The sequence below is a fragment of the Parus major genome, chromosome 13 (assembly GCF_001522545.3).
Source record: "Parus major isolate Abel chromosome 13, Parus_major1.1, whole genome shotgun sequence".
NCBI lineage: Eukaryota > Metazoa > Chordata > Aves > Passeriformes > Paridae > Parus > Parus major.
This window is the reverse complement of record NC_031782.1, coordinates 4,525,595-4,552,222: the sequence shown is the minus strand read 5'-3', so window position 1 is coordinate 4,552,222 and position 26,628 is coordinate 4,525,595. Positions and strand designations below refer to the sequence as shown.

The following is a 26,628-nucleotide window of genomic DNA, read 5'->3' as shown; positions in this document are numbered from 1 at the left end:
CCCCGCTGGTTATCGCGGGTGGGGGCACGGCTCTGCACGCTTGGCTGGAGCCAGGCCCCAGAGCTGTGTCCCAGCATGTCCCCAGGCCCCAGAGCTGTGTCCCAGCATGTCCCCAGGCCCCAGAGCTGTGTCCCAGCGTGTCCCCAGGCTGCTGCTGAGATGGCCAGGCACAGGCACAGCCAGGCTGGAGCCCCTGCTAGCAGGAGGCAGCCAAGCAGTAACCTCATCTAGAAACAACAGCTGATGCTTCTCAGTGGAGACCAGGGACTGAGTGTGGCAGCATTAGCCATAAAAAGCTCTTTTCTGGGCACGGGTCAGTCCCCCAGGGATGTGGGTGTTGTTCCAGTGCACAATTACCTTAAAATCAGGCCTGAAAGAAATAAAAAAATCTGGAACTTCTTGGAGTATTTTTTAATGAACGTGTTTTTATGTGATGTTTGGCGTTATCCCTCTCTGAATGTCAGCACAGCAGGATTCAGGTGAATGGCTCTGCTAGAGCTCACTTGGCAGCCACCACAAATTCATGTGTGTCCTTGTGTCCAGCTCACCCCACCACCGTGCCCTCCCTCCTCCTCACACCCTGATGCACACACTGCTGCTGTAGCTGCATGGGGCTGCCCCTTGCTGTCCTGTCCCTGCAGGCAGTTCTGCAGGACAAATGCAGGGAAGCTCATTCTATCCTTCTACCAGCTAACATGGAGCAGAAAATTAAAATAGTATCATAACATTCATGGAATTCCCATCATGGAATTCCCTGGCTGATAATGGGACCAGATTAAACTGTGCAAAAAAAAGTCCACAGCAGTCTTTTCTGCCACTTTTCTCGAACTAACCTTGTTTCACCCATGGCCTCAGAATGATAATTTGCTGTTAAATCTTTTGTGTCTGCAGTAACAATGCTCACTTACTGAATTTTTCTGACAAGTATTAAATAGTAAAAAGAAGAATGATGGCTACAATGTCTTCTAGCCAAGGGTAAGATAGAGTCACAGATATCACAGAATCATAGGATAGCTTGGCTTGGAAACGACCTTTAAAGGTCACCTAGTCCAACCCCCAAAGAAGAAATACTATGCAGGGAAATATTCTATGCCCAGAGATTTATTGATAAATTTTTCAGGCGTGGTCCTGTCCTTTAAAACAAAACTAGCTCCTAAGACTGTTCTGCTGCTTTTCTAGATTGCAGACCCCAGTGCCATCAGCCCATGGCATGCATTCAAATGACAGCAGCAGATCTGCAGTGCAAACCTGGTGTCCAAGCTTCCCTGCAGAGCCAACAGACACCCACAGGAACAAGCTCAGCCCCACACTTCCATGGACACCAGCAGCAGTCTCTGAGGAACCAGAGGGGTCACTCTAATGCAGGAAAGGCCAGGTAGCAATCTGATTCTGGCACAGGCTCATGCTCAGGAGAGGGACACTGCCAGGGCCACCACAGAAACACACCTAGACCTGTGTCTAGACTTTCGTCCATCCTTGGGTAATCCACCAGCGTCTTCCAACAAACAAGACAGCTCCATACAGGGTTTGTATCTGTTGCCATCAGGCAGTGTCCCTCTGAAAGCTGTGAGTTTGGATTTCACAGTACAGCTGTATTAGAGCTTTAAACAGAAGTACGAGCAGAAGGACTGAAAACTTGTCCCTTATAAAAAAGACAGCTGCCAAAAATGCCAAAAGGAAGACCTTTTGGTGCGATGCTGACTCAGAAGAGGACTGGAGCTCTGAGCAAAGGTGTTGCCTTCAGGTTTTGATCCCCAACATCCTCAGTCATCCGAGGCTCTGTATGTTTTCTATAAGCTGTATGTATTCTGCCACCAGGGCGTTTGTTTAGGTGGTAGGTGACGCCTAACAATGGTCCTCCGAGGGGCAGAGGGGCTGAACGCCCGCAACCCAGCAGCAGCGAGATGGATAACCCCAGCCCGGTCCTGCTTTCTCACCCAAACCCACTGTGCCAGCATCAAGCTTCCGAGGGGCCCCTGCTCTCTCCCCTCCGTGCCCCGGGGGTGCCGGAGGCCTTTCCCTCCTCGCCGGGAGCCGCCGGCGCCGCTCTGCCGCCAGCCCGGAGCTCCCGCCCGGGGAAACGCGGCCCCGGCCCCGCCGCGCATCCCCCGCGCCGCTGGGGGAGGAGCCGCCCGCCGCTCCAGCCCCTTCCCGCGGCGGGCCCGGGGCTCCCCCCGCCGCCGCGCCGAGCCGAGCCGAGGGGCCGGCGAGAGCCGCGGAAGTGCACTTGCTGCAGCCATTTCTGCTCTTTGTGCGGCCGGCGCCGAGCATCCCCCGCCGAGCATCCCGCGGCGCCGGGCACCGCACCCGCGGAGCGCAGGTGAGCGGGCGGGGGTGGGCGCGGGGCTGCGCGGGGGCTGCGGCTCCATCCCCTCCTTCCCTCCTTCCCTCCCCGGGGCTGTGCCCGCCGCCGAGCCCCATCTCCCCGCAGCCCCGGGCCGGCGGAGCGGGGCAGGTGCGGGCGGGCCGGGATGTGCGGGATGACGGGGCGGGATGTGCGGGATGTATGGCATGTATGGCCGGGATGTATGGCATGTATGGCCGGGATGTATGGCATGTATGGCCGGGATGTATGGCATGTATGGGCCGGGATGTATGGGATGTATCCCACAATGCCCCGAGCTACCTGCGGCGCTCAGCCTGCCCGCAGCCGCCGCACGGCGCCGGGGAAAAAATAGCGCAAATCCCCCTTGTCCTCCCCCCGCCCGCATCCCCAGCACGGGGGAAGGGGCCGAGCCCCGGGCCCGCGGCCGCTGCAGGCCCGAGCCGGGGTGGCGGCGGTGCTGGAGAACGGGGCGCGGAGAGGATGCTGATGATGGAGGGGCGGCCCCGGCCGGCTGCCGGAGCGCCCGTGGCGTGGAAATACGGTGTTCCGGGGGGATGAGGGGGATGGAGGCAGCGCCGGAGTCGGAGGCAGCGCTGGGAATGAAGGGCCGGAGCGGCGGCCGCAGGTTCGGAGCCTCTCCCGCCCCGAGGCGCCGGTGCCCGTGTGCGGGGCCGGGCAGCGAGCGCTCCTTTGTGCTCAACTTTGCCCCCGATGCCGCTGGAAATGCCGCATCCCACCGGGCCGAGGGGGAGGGAGCGAGTGGATGGATTCCGCAGGAAATTTCCGTGGGTTGGAAGGACCGGGAAAGAACGAGGAGGAGGAGAAGAAGCACACTCCCTGCGTGGCCAGGGCTGTTCCGGAGAAGGGGGCAGGGTGCAGGGTTTGTGCGCTGCAAGGGGACACTGCCAGCAGCAGAGCGTGGCCCCCTTTGCCATCTGCCGCTTCCCACGGGGGGTTCCTGCCTGGGGGCTTTGGATCACAAAGGTCTCAAAGAATTAGGCTGAGTCGCTGAAGCCTCTGCACCCTCCTGCCCTGAGATACCGAAAGAAAAATCACCCTCATGTCTTGCATGATGACAGAGTCTGGGGTTAGTCACAGAGGTGGGTGACTAGCCCAGTGTTCTGGTCTCACAGCCATATAATTCTGTGCTAATTCCCTGCAAAGAAAAATTTTTCCTTCCTTTTCTCTGTACAGTTGATTATTATTAATGAAGCCTGAGGAATAGGGGAAAATCTTCCATCTTCTGACCAGGGTCTCTGGAGTAAAGCAGAATATGCTGAATTCATTTTCACTGAATTCAATTTTGTTAACACACATTGCATGAGAAATGGGAAAGATTGGTTTTGGAAGATCAATAATTGGTCAACTATTAACAATGCTGGCCTGTATGATTTGGTTTAACTGTGTGCTTTAGCTGTCAGCAGTGGGTTGCTTATAAACTTGCTCTAAATTTCTCAGCTCTATTGGAAATATAGTTTCATATACCTGTCTCTTTCCTTGACCCGCTTTCTTTGGCACCAGAAAAAAAACAATACTATTTAGTTATTGTAAAATAAATAAATTCCAGGATAATTGTGTTGCTGAGAGACAAGGATGGTGCAGATGCTTGGAACTCAGCCCTAATGGGATGGCAGGAAACATAGAGTGGAGATAGAGAAAAACAGCTTCAGGAATCGTGCAGTTTGGCTTCCTTTTTTAAAGGGGAAGGGTAATTTCATGGTTATTAACATCTTTGTCTGTGTAGAGCAGAGGCTCAACTCTGCCACCCTCACTCACTCTGCAAAGAACCTCCTGGCTGTGGTGATGGTTGCAATTACAAGTCCTGTGCAGGGGTAAAGTTTTACACTGTGAAGTTACTTTTTACTAAATGCATGTTGGTAGCCAGAATCCTTTATCCTCCTGTTGCTGTCAGTCAGTGGGTAGCAGAAACTTGACTTTTATGCAACTGACACTTTGTCCTGCTGGGTGTTTGTTGGGCCAGGACAGTGCCTGCCTAGTGGTTTGGTGCTATTTTTGTAGAAAGAGAGAGAAGCATTTTCATACGGGTAAAACTAAATTCAGTGACTTTCCCAGGTTACCCAGGGGCTGAGAATCAGAGCTGGAGAAGAATCTCAGATCCTCAGAGGGTGACCAGGTTTGTCCTCTTCCTCTACATTACCACCTCCCCAGCAAAAGTCTTTTTGCTGATCACCTCACCCCAGGCTCACAGGGCTTGGATTCTGTCTGGGCAATTCCTGTTTTTTCTTGCTTTCTTTCCTGCTCTTGGTACCAACTACAGCACCAGTGTGAGTGTCTGCTGTAGGAGCAGGCAGGCTGAAAATCCTAAGCAGCCCATGCCACTTCCCCAGAGCTCTGGGCTGTGCAGCTTGGGAGCTGAGCACACGTGCATGCACATGGCCCTACTTTTGGAAGTCTTTCTTTCCCCAAGCTGCTTGAACAGCGAAGTTGCCTTTGTGCTTCTCCCTGCAAAGAGGATGATACTGCATCAGTACTGCTGGGCAAGCATTATGGTGGGGAAGGCAGGACATGCCCTGCAATTTCAGACATCTGGGATGTCCATCCTCGCTCCTCAGAGCCTTCCTGTGCTGTCTGTGAAATCTGGTCCCCAGGCTGCTGCCAGTCCCTGTGTCAGGAACTCTTCCTTTGCATCTCGGGCTGCTGGGCCATGCCTGGCTGGCTCCCTGCAGCGTCTGAAGCCCCAGGTCCTCTGTGTGATCATTTGGCTTTAGAAGGTGTGTGAGATGGCCAGAGGGTTTGCAGCTGAGCTGTGGGAAGGGGAAGGGGACGGAGAAGGGGAAGGAGAGTTTCTGCAGCAAACGAGCAGAGAGTGTGGGCAACTTCACCCATTAGCACCGATGCTCATGAGCAGAAGGGATAAGCAGCCCAGTGCAGCATCCCTGCCTCGGGTTTCACTGGGGTGGGGCTGGTTTCTGCCAGGCTCACCTTCAGTTTTGCCAAAACACGTAGGACCGGAGGAACTTTGGTTTCTCTGACCAGGGGCGGGATGTGGAGGTGGCTGCTGGCAGCCTGTGAGCGCAGAGGGGCAAGATATGCAGGGTGTGCAGGGGAGAGCCTCACCCCGCTGAGCCTGTGCTAGGACAGAGGACAGCCCCGTTCCTGGGCACTTGCTGTGCTGCTCCTGCTTGTGTGGAGCCCAGCCCCAGGGCCACATGTGCCCAAGCACTGTCACAGACCAGCATGGACTGATTCTCCCTTTCCCAGCACAGCCACCCCACCCCAAACCCCGGTGGTGGATGGCAGTTAAGGCTTTTTGATGGGTATCCCCAGGGATCCCTGAATTCCCTGAGCTGGAGCCGCTTGGCTGCTGCCAGATCACCTCACAGCTGCCCCCCTTGTCTGTGGACAGAGGGGATGGAGCTGGATTTACAGGATTTACAGGGCCCTGCATCTCTGTGTTAGAACTGTTCTGGCAGGAAGGTGAGGGAGGTCTGGGGGAGTAGGGCTTCACCTGCCATCCTCTCTGGGTGATCTGGGCTGGTGATCTGCTGGCCCTGGACCAGCGGTCCCTCTGTCACACAGCCTGTCTGTGAGGCTGCTCCCTGTGGCAATGTGCTACAGACATGAGGCCCAGGGGAAGTCCTGGCTGACCACGCTGTTCCCTGCAGCTGCTGCTGGGCTCCCAGTTGATCTTGAGAAAGCATGGAGAAGAAACTGGAAGTCCCCATAAAAACTCGTGTTAAACCCTCCAAGTCTGTAGTTTTTCCAACTGCATCTGGATCCTTGCATTGCTCAGCCATGGCAAAGCATGGGGTGGGCTGGTGGCTGATTGCACCTCTCACTTGCAATGACTTGGTGCATTCTTTTCTGTTCATGCATTTCTGCACCCTTCCTCTCTGCCTGTTTGAGTGTAGGAATTTTAGGGCAGGGACTGTCGTAGCCTCCCAGAAGTTTTGCCTTCTAAAGTCTGAAGTAAGTAATGTAGCATGAGTGAGTAGCCAGGAGTGTTGTTCTGGGATCCCAGTGGCAAGTCCAGAGGTGCTTTAGGATGGTGGTGGAGCGTGGTGGGCACTTCTGTGTCCGTCTGTGGGGCTGGGCAAGCTGAGCCTCTCTGTGCCAAGTAGCCCAGGGAGCCTGCAGGCAGGCAGGGAGGAAGCTGCAGAAGAGTAATGTCTGGGTTTGACAGTTGCTACAATTTGTAACAGGAAACCATTTTACCAGACAGGGGTAAAGAAGGAAACAGAAATTCGAGTGTGGAGGGGAAAAGCTTCTTGAGATTTTGGGGTTTTTTTCCAGGCACTCACTTAATGATGTTTCAGCTGCAGGTACAGCCAAACCCATTTCTCAGCTACCTGGTGCCTTGGGGAGGCATTTGTGGAGCAGAAATGAGTTTTGCCAGGCTCACAGGTATTCCTGCAGCCCACGATGATGAGGCACAGCTACAGACTCCTTCCCTCTTATGACCCAAGGTGAAGCCCACCCCAGGAGTGCTCCCTGTGCCTCCCCCTGTGGCCCTTGCTGGGTGCGTGTGTGTCTGTCCATGGATGTCCCAAAGCCATCATCTTTCCTACTCCCAGTGCTGGAAATAAAAAGCAAACTTATTTTCTTGGAAGCAGTGGGAGATGCTGTTGTGACCAAAGGAGCTGCTGTGGTTTTACTCGAGGGATGTTCTGCTGCTGTTGTATTTGGTGCCTGTGCAGACACTGCCAGAGCCTTGTGTCCTGCCTGCTTGTGTCTGGCAAAAAAAGTTGCAGAAGCTTAGAGAAAAGCCAAAGAGATGATTAAAGGATTTGAAAACATGCTCTGTAATGAGGCAGGCAAAGAGCTTAGCTGGCTTGCAGGGTGTTCTGTTGAAATGTGTGAGTATCTCGTTGGGAACTTTGATTTAGGGAGCTCTACTGGCCTGCAGATCAGAGCAACAAAACTCAAAGGCTCACATTTCAAACTAGACAGGCTCTGAGTGAGGCAAGAAGCACTGGAGGGGATGTGATTTGCTAATTGAATGAGGTGTCAATATTTAAAGAATTGTCTCTCTGCAAACGTCTTAAGTGCAGCAGGGTGTTTTTCTGGGAGACACAGGCTCTAGGTCGGCCGCAGCTATTGCACAGGATTAGGCATTAACTGGGGAAGCCCTGTGGCTGTGATTACACAAGGGCTCAGCCTGGGTGACAGCACAGTCCCCCTCCTGTGCCTGAGCACTCACAGCCAAGGTGAGTGCCAGGGGAGACAGGGACACACAGGTTTGCTCCGTGCTTCCCACTGGGCGCCTGCCTGGGGTAAGCGCCAGGGAACTTTCAGAAAAGTTTCCCTTTGATTTTATTTTGTGTATTTATTTTCATTTTTTGCAGCTGGTGCTGTTGGCAGCTTCAGGGCAGGCTGGGATTGGGCAGGGGATGACATGTCAGTGGTAAAAGTAGGGAAATTTAACAGCAACTTCTTTTTTGCTGCTTGCAGTGTCACAGCTTTGCCTGCACAGCACTCGAGCCTTTCCAGCTCACCTCTGGGAATTAATGCAATTGGCTGTTTACAGTTTCCAGGGCTGTTCATGTGTGTGAGAAGGAGAGCATGTGAGTGTCAGCATCCGTCATACTTCTCTAATCAAGCTGCTTCAGGAGATATTCTTGATAGCACCGCTTTGCATTTCGGAGCACATGCTCTCACCCGGGGCTGCTAAAGCTGCACTGCAGCACCCAGCTGTTCAGTCTTGAGAGAGTTTTGCATAGAGTTAAGAGAGAGGTGCCTGGGTGGATAGTTGTGTTTCTCTTATTCTGCATTCCTGTTCTGCTGTTGTTTGCAGGAGAGAGGTGAAACAGAGATGTAGGTTTAATGTGTAAGAAAAGGGAAAACAGATAAATTGGGATTTTGTCCCCTGCAGTGCCAGCCAGTACTGGCTTTGGTTTTATCCTTTCCCATTCAGTCTTCTGCCTGCTGGCTGGTTGTCTTGTCTATCACCCTCTCTTTTGGTTTGGATTTAGCAGGGGAACTGAACATCTGCAACCATGACGACCCACGTCACGCTCGAGGATGCCTTGTCCAACGTGGACTTGCTGGAGGAGCTGCCCCTGCCAGACCAGCAGCCATGCATCGAGCCTCCTCCCTCCTCCATCATGTACCAGGTACTTCAGCTCCCCAAGGCACAGGGTAGGGAGGCTTGTTCCAGTGGCTCATGCAAAGCACAGTGCTGTGAGAATAGCTGAAAACATCCAGGGTTCAGCGTGTTGAAGGAAGCGTTCAGAACAGATCTAGCCACAAATCTGTTCCCAAGGACTTTAAGAGGAAGGCATCAGAGGTTGGTGAAAGGGGTTTTTAAGGCCAAGCAAAAATGAGGACCAGAGTGCATGAATGGGTAGGAAGCAGGAGATAAGATTTGTGATAACAGCAGAAAGTTCTCAGTGATGTTTATTTGTGCACATATTTCTGTGCTTCCTTTCCATGCTCGTGCGTGCGTCGAACCGAGCAGGGCAGGCTCAAAGTCCTGCCTGACTTTGGCTGGCCTGTGCCTCTAGCACAGCTGGAGCTGCTGGCATGCAGGGGAGGGCAGCTGCTAGAACCACTTCTCTGCCCTGAGCAACTCAGATTTAGCTGCAGCTGCACTGACCGAGCAAAGCTTGGCGAGGGCCCAGGGCACGGCCGGGCTCCTGCTTTTGCTTCCACAGTGGGATGCCTCGGCTGCTTGGCCACCACACCCTGCCCTGTAGCACACACCCAGGGTTAAATATAACAGGGGGTTCCTTTCTCCATGCTGCTGGATCACCCCTGGCAGTGTATAATACACCAGCACTGTGATGTTGTGCCTTGTACGCAGGGCTCTGGGACTGCAGGGTCTCTTTCAGCAGGTCAGACCCCAGGCTCATTCCAGAGCCTTGGTATCTCTACGGGTTATCAGACCCAAAGGTCATTCTGGGCTGTTCAAATTTCAGCTCTCCCTGAAAAATCTTGATGTAATTATTTGCTTATCTCTTCTTTCAATAAATTTTTAGCCTTTGCTGGTTTGTGTCTCAGGAGGGGCTCAGGGTCCAGCCTTATGGCACAGCCTCCTTTCAAGGCCACGAGTGTGTGCACACAGCTGGGCCTAAAAACGTCCTCTAAGCTGTATCTGGAAATGTTGGCCAAGCCTATTTCCTCATCATACTCGGTTTCTGTGTAGCCCTCTCCCCTGCTAGCCAGAAATGCACATGCAGTCTCAGCTTTTGTTGTCACATGTGATGTCGTGGAGGCACTAAAAGGAGTAGCCTTGTGGCCACAGGTCTGTGCTCCCAGCTTTCCTACTCAGGAAATCAGTCACTGAGGTGAGTGTGGTGGCTGCAGTGCTGCTGTCATCACATGGAGCAGCTCTGGGTGCTTGGGACCTCTGTCTGCCCTGCCCTGCAGCAGATACCATCAGCCAGCCTTGGCAGAGGAAATTTCCAAGCACAGAACATGTGAAGGGCTCTCCAGAGAGCCAGGGGAGCTGCTTTTCCATCCCCCACCTGCCTCTGCAATTTCTCGCTCCCCTGTTCCAACCCAAAACTGTACCACAGCTCCCAGAACAAGTCTTTGTCCCAATGACTGTTTGTGCTTGCAAGAGCAACAGTAGCACTGATAATAGCACCTGGATGTGGGCTGACTTTCGTATTTATGTTTTCCAGACAGCTCATTCCCTGCCCTTTCTCTGTGTTTATCCCTTGCACGTCCTGCTGACAGGATGTGGTCTTCCCCTAGCAGCCAGGGCAAAACCAGAAATTAATAAGGCTGCATCTGTCTTTGAGTTACCAAGCTAAAATCCTTAGAATTATTGCTGTAGCTTTTCTCTCTGGTGTGGCTGCAGTAAAGTTGGGCTTGATTTGACAAGGATTTGTCAGTCTTGACTGCCATTTTTCCACACATATTCCCTGCATGATGACCGTATGTGATTCCAGAGCATCTCAGGGTATGTGTATGTATGAAACTACTTCTGACCTAGAAGCGCAGCAACTTCAAATAGTTCACAAGCTCTTCCCATGCCCCAGGAGCCCTACTAAATCTGCTTTTTGTCAGCACATCCCATGTTAGGCTGTACCAGGTGAGCAAGCAGCAGCTGTGTTTTAATCCCCATCTCTCCCTTTTGCCCACAGGCTAATTTTGACACAAACTTTGAAGACAGGAACGCCTTTGTGACAGGCATTGCCCGGTACATCGAGCAGGCCACGGTGCACTCCAGCATGGTGAGTCCCCCAGCAGTGTCCCCAGGGTGCTGAGCCCGCAGTGCCTGCCTTGTCCCACCAACACCCCTCTGTCTTTCAGAATGAGATGCTGGAAGAGGGCCACGAGTACGCCGTGATGCTCTACACGTGGAGGAGCTGCTCACGAGCCATCCCTCAGGTAGTCAAGCCCTTCCCAGGCAGGGGGCTCCCAGAGCACCTCTTTGGTTTTGTCTTGACAGTGGGTTAGTTTAGAGTGGAGACAGAAGAACAGGAAAAGCAAAGCAAACTAAAGCAGATGATGCTGAGACGTGGCTGTGAGGAGATTTCTGCTGTTGATTGGGTACTTCACATGTGCTGCTGTGCTGCTCTTCCTCCCCTGGCTACACCAGCAGAAGGCTGATGGCAAGACATCACTACAAATCCCTACAGTCACTACAAATCATGTGGTTTAGTGGCCTCCCTGTGACATTTGTGCCTCTCTGGGCAGCCTGTGGGTCCCTACCCTTTCCCCCCATGCTCCCCTCAGGGCTGCTGTCAGTGCTGTGTGTGATGGAGGAGCAGAGAATGCCACAGCAGAGGGTTCAGTTATAGATTGACCAGGTTTGATCTTGCAGTGACCCCTGTGCTTTGCCATGGGGCACAGGGGGGTTCTGTGCTCGGCCCCCCAATCTCCCTGCCTGGTCAGGTGCAGCTCCCTGCTGCATCAGAGGCTGTGGCTTCACAGGTGAGGAGCAGAGCCTGCACCTGAGTGTGCACCACTGCTCCCTGCTCCAACTGCATCCTCATGGCCACTGATGCATGGTGGGATCCTCAGGGCTGAGCAAGGCCAGGAGATGGACTTTGATCTGTGAGTCCTTTCCAGCTCAGAGTATTCTGTGATACTGTGGTAGTGCCTAACTGCAGTGTGGAACCAGGGCAAGGACATTAGATCAGATTGCCCACTGCAGAGAGGACAAGGCTCCTTTGGCGTTGTTCCCCCTGTCAGGCTGGCTGACGTGTCCCCCCATGCCCTGAGAATCAGCTGCTGGGTTACTGAACATGGACCAGAGCTGTCAGCCCCATCACAGCCTCTGGGAGCAACAGCTGCAAACAAAACCAGAGGACAGCAGGATGCCCTGGGCAGCTGGTGTTTTCCCTCCAAGTTTGATAATGACTCCAAGTAACTGTTTTGGAAGTGAGATGGATGACAACTGAGTAAGTCCTTAAATTTAGCTTCCCTGGAGTCTAGCAACAGTGACTCAGTTCATTGCTGTCAGCCACAGACAAGCCCAGTGATTTTTAATGGATCCTCAGCAGAACCAGAATAATCCCAGTGAGGCTCTGGCAGAGCTGTAACCTGGAACCTTGTGTGTCTTGCAACACAAATCTCAGATAACAACATTCCCACATTATACAGCAAGTCCAGACTCCATATTGCTTTTGTTCTATGCCAAATGCATTAGGAGACTTTTATCCCCCAGAGTCAGGATTGTGCCTGTTTAGAATGCATGGAGAGAATTTCAGATCTGAAATATCCTCTTTTGCTTTTGAGAACCAGCTCCTTCTCCGTTGTCCTTGGGTGGGGACAGGACTCCTGTGAAACGAGAAGATGGTGCCACAGTGACCCACAGCTGGCTTAGAAGCTGATGCTGACACAGATGATTTTCTTTGCAATGCAGGTGAAATGTAATGAGCAGCCAAACCGAGTGGAGATTTATGAGAAAACAGTGGAAGTTCTGGAGCCAGAAGTCACCAAACTTATGAAGTTCATGTATTTTCAGGTAAGAGGTCAAGGAGAGAGGAAAAAATAATCTATTTACTTTGCTGTTAGCATCCTAAGCAGATCTGTGCTATCCTTGCCTGCCAGGACAGCCCCCAGTAGGTCTCTTCCTTGCAGAAACCTGAGACCTGTGTGAAGGAAAATCTGTGTGTCACTCACATAGCCCCAAAATCTTCTATACTGGCTAGGATAGACCTCAGCCCTTCCAAGTTCATGGAGACCCAGAGCTCCCACTGTTTGGAGCTAAAGGTGTCACAGGCTCCCGTTTTTTGGGGATGTTGGCTGATGTGGAGAGCTGATTCTCCTTTGCCATGTGGCAGTCACAGAGCTGCTATGGGCTCCCCATCACCACCTGCATTACAACAGGCTGCAGCTGAGTTCCACATCCATTTTTAGGTTTTATATCCTGTGAGGTCTTTATGTCCCACCTAAAAAATGCAGCCTGATTTTGCAGAACACCCCACACTTGGGGCAGGTGCAGTTGGAGTGTCTGAGCCCCTTTCTCCCCTCAAGCACTGAGTGTGTTTGTCAGCAGTGATTTGTAACAATGCTTCATTGCATGGGAGCAGCAGGGAGGAACCTTGGAGCCTCCATCCCCAGCCAAAAAATGCTTTTTTTAAAGGAGCTGGTTGGTGGTGGGTGGAGGGGGTTCCTGTGGTGGTGCATGACCCTGTGCCCCTGCCCTGTAGCGCAAGGCCATCGAGCGGTTCTGCAGTGAGGTGAAGCGCCTGTGCCATGCTGAGAGGAGGAAGGACTTTGTGTCTGAGGCCTATCTCCTCACTCTGGGCAAGTTCATCAACATGTTTGCTGTCCTGGATGAGCTGAAGAACATGAAGTGCAGCGTCAAAAATGATCATTCTGCCTACAAAAGGTGAGAGGGGATGGAGCGGTGGGAATGGGGACAGGACTGTGCCTGGTCTGCCAGGGAGCACCTGGTGTGACCAGCAGTGATGGCAGGAGGACATCAGGGCTGGAGATGGGGCTTCTGTGCTGTCCCAGGCTCTCTCTGCGATTTTAGGCAAATCTCTGAGCCTGTTGTGTTTCAATTCCCTCCTGGTGAATAGAGCTGTGATGCAGGGGGGTCTGGGGCTGCAGCACTGGGAAGGTGGGCAGTGACACTGGCTGAGTGACCCTTGGTGATGTTGGATTTGTCCCTTGCAGAGCTGCCCAGTTCCTGCGGAAGATGGCAGACCCCCAGTCCATCCAGGAGTCCCAGAACCTCTCCATGTTCCTGGCAAACCACAACCGCATCACTCAGGCAGGTCCCTTTGCTCTGAGCCACGCAGCCTTTCTGAGCAGAGAGAAGCACTCATCTTGCTGAGGCTGACAGCACTTCAGACCAGGCTGTGGCAGCAGCTGCTGGGTCTTTGTCACTGACTCTGGTGGTTTTTTGGTCAGGCTGTGTAATTCTAGCAATGTCTCCTCATGTGACATCCTGGGTGGCTTTGAAAGTCTCTGTATCAAGACAAAGATGAAGGTCTAAAAGATGTAATTTAAGAAAAACACACAAATGGGGTTTAAAGGAACCTCTTATTATTCTACTCTTAATCCTTAAAATGCTTCCTGCCTGGTTTCTGCTGTTCTTCTGCCCATGTGGATAATGTGGCTTCTGTTGTGTTTCAGTGTCTGCACCAACAACTAGAGGTTATCCCTGGCTATGAGGAGTTGCTGGCTGATATTGTCAACATCTGTGTGGATTACTATGAAAACAAGATGTATCTAACCCCCAGTGAGAAGCACATGCTCTTAAAGGTGAGGTTGGGCCATGCTTGTAGGGCTGGGTGCTTGCATAGTTTCACTGTTTTAGCAAAATGAAATTCACTCCTAGGACAACATCTCTCTTCAGTTTCTTGATTTTTTTTGCTCCTTTGGGCTGACATTCATCCCTTCTCTGCAGAGACAGTGTCCTCTGCTCATGCAAGTTGCTGTGAGTGCTCTGCAGGCAGCAGCAGAGCTGCTTTGCTTCCTCCTCTTCCTGTTCCTTTTCTGACCCCTGGTGCTTTGTGTCCTTTGCTGTGGTACCTCAGTCCTCCCTCTCACCTCTTTTTTAGCTGAGCAGGCTGGACACGGCCCTGAGTTGGGCATGTCCCACCCCAGTGCTCTGAAGTGTCAGCTCTGCTGGCCAGTGCCATGAGCTGCCCCTCTTCCTGCCCTAATTTGGACCTTCTCCCATCAATCCTCTGCTGTCCTTTATGGCCTTCTCCCCTATTTCCATATAAAAATCTTCCTTCTTCTCTTCCCCGTCTCCATCTCTTCGTTTTCCCCACAATCCTTCCCAATGCTGCCAGCAGCTCTGCCTGGTGGGTGCTCTACATCCTCCAAGGCTGGAAGGGGTTTTTCTGTTGTGCATGGAAGTGCAGGATCATGGGTGTGACCTGTGTGACTGCAGAGGACGTTGTAAAATCACCACCAACTTTGTAACCCAGAATTTTCTTCTTGATTCCTGTTCCCAACAATAATTCCTGCTGAAGGCAGATGTTCCCAGGTTTGTTTTTCTGGCTGTAAAGAGTCCTCATAGATAAACATGCCAAAGTCTCTCTTTGTTTGGTGTATTTGTCCTTTCTATCAGTCAGTTATTGGCAATGATTGCAGTCACTATTGCCATAAAAACTTCATTACAATGGTGTGAGTCAGCTCAGGTTCTCTGAAGCGTAATGTGGGGAGCTTGACTCTCTGTAATGATTTGTACTGAGTTAATGGGGAGGGAGGAAAATCAGTCCAGGAGAATATTTTAAATTCACTTGTGCTGCTGACTTCATGCTGATGAAACCTTGCCTTTCCATCTCCTCCAGGTGATGGGGTTTGGCCTGTATCTCATGGATGGGAATGTCAGCAACATTTACAAGTTGGATGCCAAGAAGAGAATCAACCTTAGCAAAATAGACAAATTCTTCAAGGTCAGTGGCCTGTCTGTGTGAGGCTGGTGTTTATTGCAGACCAGTGGATTAGCAGCCTGTGCTGCTAGCAAAATACAACCACAGGAATCATTTACAGGTCCAAAAAACCCAAGGGTTGAGAAACTATCTGGGCTAAAGGCTGAGTAATGGAATTTCTGTGCCCAGGCCTGGGCACAGAGCTGCAGCAGGGGTGAGGTGAGCAGTGCTGACCCTCAGTGCCTGCAGGGCTGGGGATGTAGGGCAGTGCTGGGACTGGCTCTGCTCCCATGGCTCTGGAGCTGGGCAGTCAGTGGGAGCTGCAGCTCTGGCTGCTTCCTGCCAGGGCACAGAGGATGGAGAGGCTGTTTCATGGATGAGGGAAGAATGTGCCCGACTGCCATGGCTTCTCTCTCTTGGCACGTTCCTGAGGCAGGTTTGCAGCCTCTGTGGTTCCAGGCCATCAGCAAACCTGGCTGGTTTGCTGAGGTCTGTGTGGGTGATGGTTCTGCTTCTCTTTCCCTCTGCTGAGCTGAGGGACAGAGGACACAGCTGGTGAGCCAGGGTGTGATCTGGCAGTTTTATTTCATGTATAAACTCTGCTCCCTGTAGCACAGAAAAAGCTTCTGGGGGAATTTGTGTCAGCTGGGACTTGGAGGTGCTCAGCAAGATCCTCAAAGGGTCACTCTGTGGTTTGATGAGCAGTTTTTGTCTAGTGTGAGTTGTGGATTTTGGGGAGAGGCCCATGAAACCTGTGGCAGGGTGGGAAGCAGCCTCACATCCTCTCTCTGCTGAAGCACATCTGGCCATGGTCTGGTCCACAGCTGGAGGCCAGGCTGCAGTGCCCTGGGACCACTCAGCACAGGAAAGGTTTGGGATCACCCTGTTGGTGGAGAGGAAGGCTGAGAGCCCACACAGCACCTCGGGGAAGGTGGTGCCTCCTTTCCACTGCTTCTGGGCACAGGCTGGGACTGGGAGGCATTTTGGGTTTGAAGCAGGTCAGCTGTAGGAGGCATGGTGGGATCTAGCAAAAGGCAGATGAGTTGGTGGCAAAGAGGAGGAGGACAGCAGAATTTCCCAGGTGGAGCAATTAGTTTTCTTTGAGACCTGCTGAGCTTGAACAGTCCTTCCTTTGTCCTTTATTAATCTTTTCCCTGAGATGGAAAGATGAGTTTCTGTTACCAGCACTTGCTCCAGATCAGGGATAATGAGAAGGTGATGATTTGTGGGAGGGCACAGGGGGCTCCTTCCCCTCACTCTTCCAGCACAGTGAATTCTCCTTGGTACTTCACCCAGAAGTGGAGTGAGGAGCCTGGATGAGGAGAATGGCTGTGGTGTTGGATAGAGGATGTCTCCCTGCTTACTGCCCCGAGGTTGAGTTTATGGCTGATGTGCTGGGTGTGTGCAGGGGAGGGAATAGGTGAGCTCAGGTTGGATGGAAGGTTGATGTGCCAGCTGCTTCATCCTCCCCTGATGACTGGGGACCTGTTTACCCCAGTCTGCACCATTTCCTGGTGATGGCCCTGAGAGCAGGGGGCCACAGACACTGTAACCTTATGGACAGGGCGATGATGTGTTTAAAACCCTCCCATCTCTGGGGAGACTGCTCTGCAAAGGTGATTTATCATGTCATTCTTTAGAGTCTTCTGGGTTTTCCCTGATTCAGCTTTGCTAATTCAACTAAATCTCTAAATCAAGCCTTCAGTGTAATCTGTAGAGTTTGGTCATCTTGGTGCATTCAGACAGATTTGCTGTTTATTGCTGTGGGCCATCAGAGAATGAGGTAAAATACCTTCCATTGCATGGAGTAACTTCCTCCTTTCCAGCTTGACTTCCATTTGCACTTCTCCAGCAAATGCTGTGGTCTCACCTAATCAGTTAAGGACCACTCCATACTATCAGATCTCAATAAGGAAAGACCAACTACTCCTTCACTACATCTACTTATTGCCTTCTGATTAAATTTCTAGTGGATTGCCCAGGAATTTGAGTAGTGAAAATGAACTACCCCTTCATTTCAACCTTTTATGGAAGTGCCAGTGGGAATCCCTGATGACAGCATTACACATCCTGTGCACAGCTCAGCCTGAGAAGTGTGTGATGACAGGACAGGGAATTGGCCCCCATCTTCCCTGAATTTTGGGGCAAGGTTTTTGTACCTGGGTGAAGTTGAAGCCTCATATTTTATTGATATCAGTAGCCCTTGGCTGGATTTTGTTTGCAGGTGGAAGTTCAGTGAAGGAGGGACCTGTCTGAGCTTGAGGTATCTTTAGAGCACTTGGAATTCATTTCCCATCCAAAACCTTCTGAGATACAAAGGGCAAGCACAGCTATGTTACATTGCCTGTACCTTTCTCTTTATGGAGAAGTTTTAAGACACATCTCAAACAACCATAGTGCTGAGTCCCTGGGGAAAGCTGACCCCTTCCTGGCTGTCCAAAATAGAAACATGCTGGCTTTTCATCCCTCTGTTCTCTTGGAGGATTAGGCTGGGAGACAATAAGGCCTGCTCAGGACCCCACTTCTCTCTTTTTGTTGTAAAAAGAGCCTTTCTCTGTTTGGCTCCACCACTGAACTGTTCTGGCCATAACCAGCCTGGCAGCAGTGAGCCCAGCTCTCCAGAGCACTCACAGGGGGTGATTTCCTCTCACAGAAACCCTTGTGATCATTTTCAGTCGTTTCCTAGGTGTGAAATGACCCTGGGTCCAGGTTTGCACTTTCCCTCAAACACTTTCTGACTTTCTGACACTTTCCAAAGCTTCAGAGGTGCAGCATGCCTTTTTGGAGTCCCTTGTGTTGTGCTGGGGCCAGGCTCTCAGTCTCTCTCTCTCCCCCTCTCTCTCTGCCATGTTTCAACCATCTTTTGTTTTCTTTTCCAGCAGCTGCAGGTGGTTCCTTTATTCGGCGATATGCAGATAGAACTGGCCAGATACATTAAGACCAGTGCTCACTATGAGGAGAACAAATCCAAGTGAGTGCCTGCCGTAATGTCTCTTGGCTTCTGTGTGTGTCCTGAGGGCCTGAGGGAGCTGCAGGCCCCGCGGGCGTGCGAGGCCTGTGCCCGTGTGTGTGTCCCGTGAGGTGTGAGTCCAGCTCTGTGTGCCCGTGTGTTCCTCCCTGTCCCTGCATGGGGAGATGTCCTCACCCGCCCTGGGCGTGCAGCCAGCTGCCAGGCTCCGTGGAAGAGGGCAGGAACAGGGCTGGGAGGGGGCTGGCAGCGAGGCAGGAGGAAGGAAGGGAGGCTGGTGCATGGATTGGGGCAGCACCGAGTGCTTGGAGCTGTGTGAGTGTGAGCAGCGTGTCCCTGCTCTGGGGAGATTTTAATCCACAGTTTACACCCCCAGGACAAAATCCTCCAGAGCATGAACACAGCAGTGGATCCCTGCAGTACCAGGGTGTCTCCTCTAGCTCAGGCAGGGTTCCTGAAGGACAGCAGCAATGAGGGTTGAACCAGAGGCTCGGGTGCTCTGGAGATTAATGAACTGGAAAAGACTGAATGTGGCACTAACAACTGGATGTGGCACTCAGTGCTCTGGTTGAGTTGACAGGGTGGTGATCAAAGGTTGGACTTGATGATCTTAGGGGTCTTTTCCAACCTCAGTGATTCTATGATTCTGGAAATTGTGAGAGAAGAGCAGGAGTGGAGAGCTCAGGAGCAGCCTGGGCTCACGGGCTGCTGCCATCAGGTGAATCCAGAGGTTGTTTCAGTCACAGCAGGCGCGGGAGAGGTGCTGCTTGTGCTTGTAGCTTTGCATCACACTCAGTGGCTGCCAGAAGAATCCTCCTTAGGTTTGGATATCCTTGGAATAAGGTTTGCAATCACACCTGAGCAAAGCCTGTCTGGGCTGTGGTGGTGGGTGGCAGCCAGGATTCCACCTGGGGGACTGTGTTGTGTGGAAATCAAGATTCTCTGGTGTCTTTGAGGAGCAGCCAGGCCAGGCTGTCCCTTCAGCAGGACAGGAACTAACCTGCAGTGTCATTGCTTCTGTTTGCTCATCCCCTTCCACCCCCAAGGGTCTGCCTTCTCTGCCTGCCAGGAGCAGCCCTCCTCCCCTGCCCTCCCAAAAACTGGTTGAAAAGTGCCCGTTAAATTGTTCAGAAGATGTTTGAAAACAACGTGGCAAAACTCCCAAGCAAAAAGTTTTCAATTAAAATTGTGGGGGGAAAAAAAGAGAAAAAAAATATGGTTCTGTGTGACGTGAATTTAAGAATATTTTTGAAAACTCTTTTTAAAAAATAATAAATTTTCAGAAGATTTGCACTTTTTTATCCCAAATCATTCAGAAAGCACATTTCAACGGAATATGTGTCAGCAGCGTTCCTCATTTTCTCATCTCAAAACCAGGGTGGCTCATGGGCTGTTTCACCTGTGCACAATTTTAATGTCTGTCTTTGAAATCTGTCTGACCAGGTCTGTGTGCCGTGCCCTACTAACCAATGTTTCTTCCTCACTCACTTGCCTTCCCAGCAAATTGCATGAGACTCCCAGCTCTAACTCTGCCAAGGTGCCTCCATGTAATCCCCATTTCTTACTAATACTGTTTTTGTCACTTTCTCTCCCTCCTTGTCTCCGTGCAAGTGGAATTAATTGGTGTTTTTCCCGCATGGCGCTTTGTTTCTGCACTGTGGAGTAGGTTGTGTGTGGCAGGGAGGGCTGGGGCAGCCCTGGCCAGCCCTGCTAACCTGCCAATTGTCCAGTGGGGAGCACCTGCTAACGGGTAAGAGCCAAACAGGGGCACTGGGGGAGGATGGATTTCACAAGGGGTGATGTGGCCCAGCATTTCCAGGACTGTCTACCACACAAATACTGGCAACAGGTGCAGTTAAGTGCAGGGATATGTGCATGTCCATGTCAGGGGCACATTTCTCACCTTCCTTTTGTATGGCCAGTGTAAATTGGAGAATAGGACTATCATAGGATGGACAATCATCTAATATGTTACAGGGAGAAAGGGGATATTAAATTAAATAGACCTGGCTTGTCCCATTCCACAACTGTGCCTTTGGAAGGGGAGTGCTGCCTTTTTTTAGGATGACATTACACTGTTACATGGTACCTATGGCTCAATGTAAATGAAAATCTAGTTCAGGTGATATTCTGCTCGTGGTTTATACTGAGGGTTGTTCACTGAGCTGGTAGCATGAGCCAGAACGAAAAACAATGGGAGGGCTAGTTCTTTGCAGAGTTTTTCTTTGCAGGAGAAGACAGCACAACCCAGACCTGGAGGGAGGACCTCTAAGGGGATGATTATCCTTAGGTTTAGCAGAAAGGATGCAAATGATGCAGGTCTTTGAAGTTCATCCTTCCCTGAGAGCTTGTCCCATCATGGCCTGGGAAACTGCCATCTCTGCCCTTGGGGTAGGTGAGCCCACATTGAGAGCAGCCTTCAGGGTGGATGGAGCAGACACATTCAGGCTGAAAGGTGAGGCAAGAATCCCCATCACACTGTGTGAGACCACCTCTGGAAGACCCCACACACCAGGGAGACGACACAGGCTGACATTTCCCAGGAGGGTGGCATGCCTGGAGCCCGTGGAAGCGAAGGGAGCAGCTGTCCCTGGGCTGTCTGAGCGGAGGCTGTGTCCTGTCCTTGACACCGTTGCTCTTTTGCCCAGGTGGACGTGCACTCAGAGCAGCATCAGCCCCCAGTACAACATCTGTGAGCAGATGGTGCAGATCCGGGACGACCACATCCGCTTCATCTCGGAGCTCGCGCGCTACAGCAACAGCGAGGTGGGTACAGCTGCAGCCCCTGCAGCCACGCTCCTCAGGGGCACTGCAGGAAATGGGGAAACAGAAACTTCCACAGATGCTCAAGGGCTCAGTCTGCAGTCCTAGAAAGAGCTTGAGTTAATTTAAGGATAAAGGTACACAAACATTAGGTAGAAAAATTATGAATTTATGTTCCTAAATTGTAAGTAAGAATATGCCTTAAGTAGATAAGAAATTATATTAGGTAAAATAGTGAGAAGTTTAAGCTGTAATAATGTGACTTATAGGGTAAGCTAAGGATCTAGAAGCTGTAACAGAGATGTGTATGAGTATGTGACCTGTCAGTTTATTGGCTGAAAGACAGACACAGTGTGGCAGAATTAAGCAAAAGTGATAGGTTATTAAGTAGAAACAAGTTTTGTGTTAGCTGTCTGTTGGACCAAAATGTTCTGTATTTGTGAGGAAGAAACCCATGACTACCTTGAGCTGTGGCTGACTTGTTCTCTCCAAATCTCACGCCTTATGAAAGGCTCTTGCAGGTACAAAGTCATGTGCACCAGGAGATCTACAGCAACAGCTTCTGCTCCTTGACCACAGCTTCGTTAAAATAAGCAGAAAAAGAACTGGCAACTAAATGTTTATAATCAAGCAAATGTCAGAACACCCATGACTTGCAAATAGTGCTTTTCAATTACACAGGCCTATCAGTCAGGGCTTAGAGGAAAATTCACGAAGGCACCTCTGTTCTTTTCATTACTGAATGCCAGTGCCCTGTCTGATGCCATTGGGACTGGTTTTTGTGTGTGTGATCCTCATTCATCAGTGTCAGTTTAACAAATTGTAGCATTGCATTCTCAGGCACTTCTTTCTTGGCATTTGTAAGAGCTTGTTTGAACTTTAATTGGTAAAGAATTCTCAAGGATTTCAGCAGTATTAGACATCACAAAGGAATGGGAAAGTGGAATAAAAACAGTCAGTTATTTGCTCTGAGGTGACAGGTCACACTAATTCTTTTTTGTAGGGAATAATTTGACTGCCTGTGTAAAAAGAGCCTTGTCAAGGTCCCTTTTCCTGAAGAACAGTATATGCTTTCCTCAATTCTAGCTTGGTCATAAGGTCAGAAATTCATTTCAGGTGGGATTTGGTAGAAAAACCTGTTGACTGAGAGAAACCCCTGCAGCAAGTTGCTGGTTGTAGCCCTGACATGATGTGATGTCTTCCAGGTTGTCACTGGCTCAGGCCTGGACAGCCAGAAGTCAGATGAGGAGTACAGGGAGCTCTTTGACCTGGCTTTACGGGGGCTGCAGCTGCTGTCCAAGTGGAGTGCCCATGTCATGGAAGTGGTGAGTGCATCCCTGCATCTCTGAAAGCAGTTTGGGGTGAGTCTGGGTCTTGAGCAACTAAAACTGTAATTCAAATGATGATGGGAACTCTTAATTTGCAAAGTTTTGACCACATCTCAACACAAGTCCATGGATATCAAAAGCCTGGTATGACTGGCAGTCTCACAGATAAAGAAAATCAATTCACTAAGTGCTAATGAAGCCAAGGATGTCAAACTGTAGTGATGTCTAGGAAATATTTTTTTGGCATATGGTCTAATTCAGTCTTCCTAACCTATCTCCTTCCTCATTGCAATGTTGACATGGTCTCTTTCCATCTTCTAGTACTCTTGGAAGCTGGTTCATCCCACAGATAAATTCTGTAACAAGGATTGCCCAGGAACAGCTGAAGAGTATGAGAGAGCCACCCGGTACAACTACACCAGCGAGGAGAAGTTTGCCTTTGTGGAAGTAGGTGCCACTTGCACAGGAGTCAGAGCCAGTCCATGCTGGTTTCCTGTCTTTGTTTTCATGCCAGGGAAAGAGAATGGAAAGGTGTTCTCACCATACTCTGCCAGATCCTCATCCTTGTGACCCATGTTAAGGGATTAAGGATTCCCACATCCTTTAATCTGGGCTTTAAATTGCCCTGGCAATTGGGTCTGTCATGGAGCCAGCTCTGTCCATGTGGGGGGCTTCTCACAGAAGTCACCCCTGTATCCTCCTGCTTCCAAAATGTTTCCACACAAGCCCAGAACAGGGGGCTTGCAGAGCAGTGTGATCTGGAGCAGGAGCAGCAGCTGCACTCAGGAGCTCTGCAAACACAGATGCTCAGCCAGTCCCCAGGACACATCAGCTCTCAGCCTGGCTGTCTGGGAACAGTGGGAACAGTCCTCTGAGCCAGGCTCTGGGATGTCCTCACCTTTCTCCTGCCTTCCACAGTCCAGGGTGGTTTGGATGTTGTCTCATGGCTTCCTCCACTGTGCTGTTGGGCAGGGAGGGCTGTGCCCTGGTCAGATGCAGCTCTGTGCAAGCTGCACCCACACGTGGAGCATTTGTGTGGTGTTAAAGATACCAAGAGATGGAGTAGAAACAAGGGACAAGGGCCAATTGCAAGAAACTGATGGTATAAATGCTCTCCTCAGCCTTTTGTGACCTGTAAAGCAGCTAACACCCAAAACCTAGCTGCCTGATCACCAGTTACATGATCAGAATTAATTCAGTCCCAATTTCTCTCAGTGCTGGATTTTATAGCCCTCTTCACACAGTGGAAAAACAGCAAATACATCTGGGTTTAACTTTTTCTCCAGGTGATTGCCATGATCAAAGGCCTCCAAGTGCTGATGGGGCGGATGGAGAGTGTCTTCAACCAGGCCATCCGCAACACCATCTACGCTGCCCTGCAGGACTTTGCCCAGGTCACCCTGAGGGAGCCTCTCCGACAGGCTGTCAGGAAGAAGAAGAATGTTCTGATCAGGTCAGTCTGTCCCTGAATGCAGTGCACAACCCATATATTTATTAGTGTTACACTTCATAATACACGAGCACATGGCCCTGGGTATGCTCCGGTACACAAACAGCCAGCAGTCCTTGGCCAGCAGCTCCTCCAGAGGTAACTTCTGGGCATAACCCCACCAATACCAGCTGTGTATGGTCCCACCTCAGGTACCTTTCCTCTCATGTGTGCACAGCCATAGCTATTTTCATCTTGAAGTAAAATCAAACTTAAGCACTGCTTTCCCTCTCCCCCACTCCAGTGTCCTGCAGGCGATTCGGAAGACAATCTGTGACTGGGAGGGAGGTCGAGAGCCTCCAAATGATCCTTGCCTGAGAGGGGAGAAGGATCCCAAGGGTGGATTTGATATTAAAGTCCCACGACGAGCTGTAGGACCATCAAGCACACAGGTGTGTGAATGTCTGTCTCCTGTGTGGGGAATTAATGGTCTCACAGCCATGTAGGAGTCTCCCACCCTGTGGATTAGCAGCAGTTTCTGTGCTCTGTTCCACAAAGTCTCCATTCTGCTGTGTGTTAAATGTTGCTTTGGTGCCTAATCTGTTGCATAATTCCTAAAGCCTCTTCTTTTAGGGGCTTAATTATCTCTACCTCCGAAGGATAGCGGTTTATGTGTGCAGAGGGTGGTCAGCACCTGGGAGAAGTGTTATTTTTTGTTCCCAGAGCAGCAGGGCTGTGTGTGATGGTGTCTGGAGAGTGGTAACTGTGTGACACCTTTTTCCCAAAGCTTTACATGGTTCGGACCATGCTGGAGTCCCTCATAGCAGACAAGAGTGGCTCGAAGAAGACTCTGAGGAGCAGCTTGGATGGGCCAATAGTCTTGGCCATTGAGGAGTTCCACAAGCAGTCCTTCTTCTTCACCCACCTTCTCAACATCAGTGGTGAGATTATGGCAGGGGGAGGTTTGAACACAGCCCTTGCATGTTCAGAAAGGCAAAAGCAGATCAGCTTTGCTCCTTATTGACCTGTGCAGAAGATTTTCCTTGATTTTTCCCAAATGTCCTCCTGCCTGGTTTGGGCATGCTTCTGTGTAGTAGTCACTATGTGAGCAGGGCCATCAGCAAGAGCAGAGAGCTGCAGGTGGTAGTTTATTTTCTAGGACTAGACTTTACTTTGGTCTCAGACAAACTGAGCCACTGGACACAGAAGTCTTCCAGAATAATTCTGAGCCATTTGAGTGTTCTCCCTGGCCCTCTAGAGCATAAGGGGTGATCCCTTCCTCGTTCTTACATTACCAAGTGCTCAGGCAGTGTGGACATCGTCTGGGTTTAAAACCAGAGCCATCCTAGAAAATGTTCCATACCCAAAATCGTGGCTGCAGCAGCTGCCTCCTGTGTCCTGGCCTCGCTGCCATCCCCAGGGGAGTAGTGTGGGGCTAGCATGGATCCTCTCTGCATTCCAGAAGCTCTGCAGCAGTGCTGTGACCTGTCCCAGCTCTGGTTCCGGGAGTTCTTCTTGGAGCTGACCATGGGCCGCCGGATCCAGTTCCCCATCGAGATGTCCATGCCCTGGATCCTCACGGACCATATCTTGGAAACCAAAGAACCCTCCATGATGGAGTAAGAGCAGATGGGCTCCATTGGGACCATACACATGCTGGGGTTTGGGATTTTGCTCAGGAAGAAGGGTAGGCTGGTGATGAGCAGTCCTTTTGACGTGGGAGGTAAATAGATGTTCCTTGATCTGCTGTCACATGAATGGTGCTGTGTGAACACCTTGTTAGCAGACACAGGGGCGACTTCCTGGCACTGGCACTTCTTTGTGTGTCATAAACAGCAGTTGGCAACTGTTGGGATGTGGGCAGGACAGGGTGGCACTGTCACCTGCACACAGCACTGAGACAGATGTGTCACCAAAGGGGGTGGGCCCAGGTTAAGCCATCTCAACTGTTTTTTTATGTGTAGGATAAATGATGAGAGGAACTGCTGTTCTGCAAGTGTAATCATCCCCATAATGTTTTCCTTGTTAGGAAAACTTGGTTTTCTGTTGTATGGGCATTGTCAGAGCACTCTCTGGAGTGAGGGCAGGGTGAAAACTTCTTTAAGGGCAAAGAAGCAAGTGTTGATTGAACAACTCATAGTTAGCTCACTTCCAGTTTGGTTGTAGCTGCTTCCTGCAGAACCCAGGGATAAAGAAGGGCTATTTGAGGGGCTGCAGGAGGTGGCAGTGATAGGCATGAAGTCAGAGCAAAACCACTTTTTTTGCATCAGGCAGGGCACGACATGCACTGCCTGCAGTTTATGCTGGTAAGCTCCAAAGTTAATTTTAGATGTGGTCTGTGTTCTTGCCCTCAGGTATGTACTGTACCCCCTGGACCTCTACAATGACAGTGCATACTATGCTTTGACCAAGTTCAAGAAGCAGTTCTTGTATGATGAAATTGAAGCTGAAGTAAGTTCTCTTCATCTTTCTTGTATGGAAAAAGCTCACTGGGGTCACACTGCCCTGTTTGACCCAGCAGTTCATCGTAGGCACCTTTCTTCTGAAAGAAATATCCCATCAGACTGAGATGTTTTCAAAAAGATCAGCATTTCCAGAGACCCTACAGACTCTCCTGATTAGGGGCTTCAGCTCAGCTGTACCTGTTGGGAACCATGGAAGCCAAAAGCTTGGGGACATGGCAGAGTCTGTTGAGCAGAGGAAAATGAAGAATTCCCTGAGAGGGAAGGATGATTGAGGATAGGGGACCAGGACCTGTAAGAACATGCAGAAACTATAAAGAGAGAAATGTAACTGCAATTTTCTGCTTACCTTCAGCACTGTGAGAACTGCAGTGTGTTTTTTAGATAGTGTGACCTTTAAAACATGTTTGTGTTAAATGAGGGATCTGTGTTGGGTTGTATTGATCTTGCATGCGTAGGAAGGAGCTGTTCTGTGCTGGTGACGCCCTCACCAAGTCTTGTTTTTTCTCCCCCAGGTGAATTTGTGCTTTGATCAATTTGTGTACAAGCTGGCAGATCAGATCTTTGCCTATTACAAAGCAATGGCTGGCAGGTAGGAGA

The 26,628-nt window shown here is 50.8% G+C and overlaps 1 protein-coding gene across 4 annotated transcripts in view; it reads left to right on the top strand.

Moving 5' to 3' along the window:
* Positions 1 to 2,153: 2,153 nt before the first annotated feature.
* Positions 2,154 to 26,628, top strand: part of CYFIP2 (cytoplasmic FMR1 interacting protein 2) — a 49,109-nt gene continuing 24,634 nt past the window's right edge. Inside the window, exons 1-19 of one of the 4 annotated variants that reach the window (XM_015642039.1) lie at positions 2,154 to 2,320; positions 8,260 to 8,400; positions 10,378 to 10,467; positions 10,547 to 10,624; positions 12,105 to 12,206; positions 12,895 to 13,076; positions 13,367 to 13,463; positions 13,829 to 13,957; positions 14,998 to 15,102; positions 17,961 to 18,049; positions 20,695 to 20,812; positions 22,015 to 22,134; positions 22,459 to 22,584; positions 23,424 to 23,590; positions 23,871 to 24,018; positions 24,354 to 24,507; positions 25,029 to 25,185; positions 25,921 to 26,017; positions 26,544 to 26,620. In XM_015642039.1, coding sequence (XP_015497525.1) covers positions 8,284 to 8,400; positions 10,378 to 10,467; positions 10,547 to 10,624; positions 12,105 to 12,206; positions 12,895 to 13,076; positions 13,367 to 13,463; positions 13,829 to 13,957; positions 14,998 to 15,102; positions 17,961 to 18,049; positions 20,695 to 20,812; positions 22,015 to 22,134; positions 22,459 to 22,584; positions 23,424 to 23,590; positions 23,871 to 24,018; positions 24,354 to 24,507; positions 25,029 to 25,185; positions 25,921 to 26,017; positions 26,544 to 26,620 — 2,153 coding nt within the window. In that variant the 5' untranslated portion in view covers positions 2,154 to 2,320; positions 8,260 to 8,283. Of the gene's footprint in view, positions 2,321 to 8,259; positions 8,401 to 10,377; positions 10,468 to 10,546; positions 10,625 to 12,104; positions 12,207 to 12,894; positions 13,077 to 13,366; positions 13,464 to 13,828; positions 13,958 to 14,997; positions 15,103 to 17,957; positions 18,050 to 20,694; positions 20,813 to 22,014; positions 22,135 to 22,458; positions 22,585 to 23,423; positions 23,591 to 23,870; positions 24,019 to 24,353; positions 24,508 to 25,028; positions 25,186 to 25,920; positions 26,018 to 26,543; positions 26,621 to 26,628 lie in introns of all 4 variants that reach the window. The other 3 variants (XM_015642040.1, XM_015642038.2, XM_015642037.2) reach the window with 3 other exon arrangements.